Source organism: Benincasa hispida, chromosome 12 (genome assembly GCF_009727055.1).
Source record: "Benincasa hispida cultivar B227 chromosome 12, ASM972705v1, whole genome shotgun sequence".
NCBI classification, from domain to species: Eukaryota; Viridiplantae; Streptophyta; class Magnoliopsida; order Cucurbitales; family Cucurbitaceae; genus Benincasa; species Benincasa hispida.
Window position 1 is genome coordinate 68223396 of NC_052360.1, and position 5516 is coordinate 68228911.

At 31.1% G+C, this 5516-nt stretch overlaps 1 protein-coding gene across 1 annotated transcript; it reads right to left on the reverse strand.

Annotated features, from left to right (window-relative positions):
- Positions 1-757: 757 nt before the first annotated feature.
- On the reverse strand, positions 758-3094 carry LOC120092703 (putative proline-rich receptor-like protein kinase PERK11). The gene is made up of 2 exons (XM_039050855.1): positions 2335-3094; positions 758-1516 (listed from the first exon to the last, which is right to left on the reverse strand). Exons 1-2 carry the CDS (start codon positions 2884-2886, stop codon positions 971-973), a joined length of 1098 nt encoding a protein of 365 aa, XP_038906783.1. The 5' UTR covers positions 2887-3094; the 3' UTR covers positions 758-970.
- Between the last annotated feature and the right edge of the window lie 2422 nt (positions 3095-5516).

Below are 5516 nucleotides of genomic sequence, written 5' to 3' on the forward strand. Positions count from 1 at the left end.
GCATAATAAACCGTAACTTACAAATTGACATAAGATCCCATAAAAACTCTTAAGCCCTTGATGACCTACTTTTTTGTTGTCACATACACCCATACATCCCACTAATGTCAAAGTATATTGTAATGTTGTTGTTTGTATGAAACAAGAGTATTTTATCTACCTCAAATACAATTGTTACATGTAACAAAATATAAAATATATGTGAAGAATGTAAGTTGACATCTCAATGAAAGTGTTCAAATTTTGGAAAAATATGTATGCAATTGAAGGGTTAAACAAAAATTAAGAAAATAATTATTCTTTTTGAAATGCATGATCCAAAAGTAAATCCTAACCCTATTTTCCAAAACTCCCAACAATACATGTGTATTTCTAAAAAAAACTAAAAACAATCCATACTTTTTTTAAAAAAAGATGTGTAGAATTATTCAATAAACTATTAGGTTGTTTTCAAATATAGAAAAATAAACAAATTTATTTACAAATATAGCAAAATGTCAATATTTATTAGTGATGGATATTGATATACAATGTCATTTTACTATATTTAAAAATATTTCTAGCATTTTTTTCATTTAGAATAATTACCTTATAATATTTTTTTAAAAAATAAATAGTCACTAGAAAAGCAAATTATTTAGGTTAGAAAAAACTGCGCAAAAACTGTGTAACTTAGATAAAAATAACTTTGCACTCCAAACAGAAACGTATGAAATCTTTCCTATTCCTAACAATTAAGTATATATATACAAGAAAGTTAAACAGAAATGTCAGCCCATTTTATTATATGTATTAAACTAAACATCAATTAACAACTCTCAGTCTCTAGGCTGAATCATAACTCTCAATTTAACTCCCATATGTTATTCTCTCAAAGCAACAACAAATATATAAAATTAGAAGGGGAAAAAACACAGATGATTAACTTATAAGAGACACAAATTGATGAAGAGGAAAGCAAAGAATTTGTTCATTGGTTTCGTTGATCATCTTCATCTTCAGCAGATGGTGGAATGGAGGAAAAAACCAGGTGAATCCCAGGATCATGGTGAGTGAATTTGGAGTCCATAAGAATAGAATTGTTTATCCCTTGAACATTGCTGTTAAAGAAGGCTTTCATAGGCAGTACATTACGTGTCTTAGTCCTCATTGTTTTCTTTTTACTTTTGCTGTCTTTAGGACTATTAATAACGTTGTTGTCTTGGTTTTGTTGTTGTTGTTGCTGTTGATGGCGGCTGTTGCTATTTTTGTCTGATGAGAAGAGTATTTCCATGAAAGCTCCTTTGTTTTCTCCTGCCATTGTTATAACTCTTGTGTTATCATCAAATGCAGCTTTTTTATTACCTCCAATAATTGTTCCTTTGTCTTTGCTAATTTGATTCTCATCACTTTTGTTCGATTCTTGCTTCCCGTTTTGGTCAAATCCAGCAGTATGAGTATGGTAATCTGTGATATGATGCTCTGCTTGTGAAGCCTTGTCCATCACTTTCTGGAAAACAACTGTCTTCCTTTCTACCTGTAAAAGTAATTAAAACATGTAAATATCTCAAGTTATTTTTAGTTTTTGTGATTTTTTTTCACGTGTTCATTTTATTAATTTATAGGGTTCGAGCAAATCTAGCTAAAACGATGATTCGGATGAAAATCAGGAATATTTGGTGCTAAAAGAAAGCAATTTAAGGCATATACAAGTTTTAAGAGAACTCGATGTTGTCTATAGCATCTCAACGGTATAAATTCAAGCAATCAAGTCACAAGATTCTGGGAGGTAGCGTAGATATGCCACCTCTCGTTTTTTTTTTTTTTTTTTTTTTTTTTTTTTTTTTTTTTTTATATCAAATCTTTTTATGGTTTTGAAATTTATTAATTCCACTTTCCTCCTAAGGAAATGTCTTACTATGGTTTTCAACTTCTTTAAGGAATAATGAACATCTGAATTATTAGTTGAATTTAAGAACAAAAAATGTCAAAAACTTTTGTTTCTTTGTTAGTTTTAGTTCGGAAATTCCTATATATTATTTTACATGGCAATATTAGCTTTTCTCGTACTCTCCTAAATCAATCCAACAAATTCAAGTCCACATGTTACAATAAATTTTATTTAGTTATTTATTAAATAACCTCAACCACTAAAACAAACATGGTAAGAAATTCAAGGAAAAAGAACATGAATAAACAAGTACGTGGACAAATATAAACCTTAAATAAACCTTCGAAAAGTTCAATCAATAAAATCTTAAACGAATATTAACAATGTCTATCGCAATCAATCAATTTAAAAAACCTTTGAAGAAAGGAAAAACAACAACATAGTATTAGTAAAATTAACACTACCTCTTGAGGAATAGTCTCATGTTTAGGCTCAGCAACAGACAGCAACTGCGGCGGCGGTAAAATCAGTGGTGACGGTGGAGAAGCGGTGGCTTTCGGCTTCGGAGACTGGTACGGTGTCGGAACTGCCGGTATGGACTTGGGAATTGACGGAGATGGGAACGGACTCGGCTGTTTACTATTATTATTCGTCATTGGAGACCCTACAACTGAAGAGCTTCTTTCCTTTGGGCTAGTAGGATTCGCCGCCGGAGATGCCGTTGCAGTCCCACCACTCTGTCCCTTCGATGGCAATGGAAGAACACGCGGTGGTGACGCTGCGTTTTTCACCGGAGGGGTTAGTGAGGCAGCGCGAGGCAATTGATGGGGGGATTTTGGTCGCTGTGGAGTGGTGGGTTCTGCCGGCTCTGTCAAGGCGGCGGGGCGGATTATGGGCGGTCGAACTCGGGCTGCAGCTGGACGAGGTTGGTCCGGGATCGGAGCGTTGGTTGTGGCAGTTGTTGGTCGGGTCATAGAGCCCAAACGAAACCATGGACGTGGTAGTTGACCAGCCATGATGCTAAAAATTAACAATGAAAAAAATTAAGGAATTGGAATTGAAAGGGACGAGGGATATGGAGAAACAAGGCGTGTGGAGTTATTTATAGTCGAAAGAAATGAACTGCACAAAGTTGACAATGAAGAAATAATTAAAAACAAAACAAAACAAAACAAAAGTTAAATTCTTTCAACTATAATATATAAGTACTTTAGTTAACTCTTTTACTTTAACATCTAATTACACTACAAAATGGCTACACTTCCTCAAAGCATCTTACCAAATAATCCTCAACGGTGCCTTAAATGGATGGACTTTATAGCCGTGACAAATATACTTTTCTTTGAGTAGTATTTAGTTGCATATCGAATTTAGTTGCATATCGACCTAAAATACATTTATCTTTATGCATCTCATCTTCATCACACATAAAAAAGATTTAAAATATTTCAAATTATGACGGAACAATTTTACAGAATACACAAAGATAATTGATGTCCGAGATCGAACATATATGGTGGCACCATTCATAAGCTATAAAACTATTAAGTTTCAAGTAAATAACTATAATTAATTGTCAGAATCAGTTATGGATAGTGTGCTAGCATAAAACATGTATCAACCATGAAATTAGAGGTTCGAATATCTGATATTGTCAAAAAAGAAGTGGAAAAAAAAGGTAAAAAGGTGAAGTTTTATCCTTAGATTTTACTTGTATCATTTATGACCGCAAACTTTCATTTCCAACAAATTGCATCTTAAAATAAACTTTCTTATGAAGAATGTTTTAAAGACATAAGAAATTATTCGTAATTGTGTTTAATAAATTCATAAAACATATATCAAGTACAAATGTGACGGTAAGACTTGGATTTCTGTTAAAATTTATGAGTTATCCTAACTTCATTACTCGTGGTTCATGTGCCTTTAAATCAAGTCAAATTACTTAATTTTGATTTTATTTTCCTAAATCTAGTAAACGAATTTAGCAAAAATAGATTAGTAAAACATTTCAAGAATAAAATTTAATTAAGTCGAAAGTTGAAAATTTATCGATCGATCAATCTATAGGATGGTAACAACATGTCAACCTAGTTGAGATATTCCTACTCACCTACTCATCTCTTGATCCTTTAGTATCTTTCTAAAAGAACGTCATACCGATTTTTGGTATAAATTAATTTATATTTTCTCTAAATTATTCAAGGTAGGAGAAAAAAATTGTAAAGAGTAGACTATTTAGGCTTAGAAAAAGGGCGAAAAAAAAAAAAAAAGGAATGAAGGCATGAAGGAGCGAACGGGCGAGAGAGGGAGAGGGAAGGAGAAGAAAAGCATCAGATTCAGAAGGCACCATACAGCTAATAAAGGGGAAAGGAGGCTTCCAACAAAACAAAGGGTATCCTCAAAAGTAATCATCAAAGAAGAGCAAGAGGCTTTACTTTACTCATGAATTGTGTTTTAATTAAGCTCTTCATAATTTAATCTTAATTTAGTGGCTTTCTTCTTTTCCTTAAGAGAATGGTTCCAATTCCAACTTATTGGCTAATCAATATGAAAGGAACACTTTTTAAAGAATATATATAAGTTGCTCAACTATGTAAAGATGCATGTGAATTCTCTTATCTTGCTTATAATTTTCTTTTCTTTTTTTTTTATTTTTTTGGCAAAGTCAATAAATAAAGAGTACACAAAAACGTAAAATATAGATAATCGACACATAAATTTACGTGGTTCACTAACAATGTATTAACTATGTTTACAGGATAAAGGGAGAATAATTTTATAGAGAAGATGTTACAGAATACAGAATAAATTGCACCTCTAGAATTAGAGGGTGTATACAATGCACCTATCTAAACTATCTAAATCCTAAGATCATAATCGTAAATAAACAATAAGTAATTAAATATTCTACATAAGAATTCATCTAGACCTCCATATTTAGTTATTTGAAGTGCCAAATAACATATTCAAAACATTCCAACAATAATTTCGGTCCTTAAATATTTTTTCTACCTTGAATAATTTGTATTTACTATAAGAGGAAGTGTCCAAATTTTGATGAAAACTAGCCTACTTAATCCAATTCATAGGCAAAATAAGTTCAAATTTATGCTATATTTGTTTTCAAAAAAAAAAAAAAAAAATTAGAGAGAGAAATTTACATAGGGACTTGCCCTTGAAGCTAAAGAGGTAACTTGCCCTTGCATAATAGTTCTCTCTCTGTCACGTTGAAAGTTGATTCACTACAAATTGGTAATTAAGCCCAGCTAATTACTATTTGATTTTTACTTTTTGAAAAATAAACTTATAAACACCTACCTCCTTTCATGACTTTTTTTTTTTTTATCAACATTTTATAAGTCTCTCAAATTCAATTTTGTAAAAATAAAAGAGGCCGTTTTTAAAAATTCAGTTAAGAATTTAAATATTTAACTAGGAACCATAAAATTATGTTAGAGAAATTATAAGAAAACAAGTACAATTAAAAAAAACTGATGGTTTTCAAAATAAAATGAGTTTTAATATACTTAAGTTTTATTAGATTAATTTAATTTTGTAAGTCATGATTATGAAGGACCAAAAAAGTGTGTAAAAAAATGTAGGATTTTATTAAAAAAAAATTAATTATTTAAGGGTCACTCAT

Coding starts and splice junctions, on each gene's coding strand:
- LOC120092703 (XM_039050855.1), bottom strand. CDS start 2,886: ATGGCTGGTCAACTACCACGTCCATGGTTTCGTTTGGGCTCTATGACC. Junction 1,517..2,334: donor ATGAGACTATTCCTCAAGAG/GTAGTGTTAATT, acceptor TTACTTTTACAG/GTAGAAAGGAAGACAGTTGT.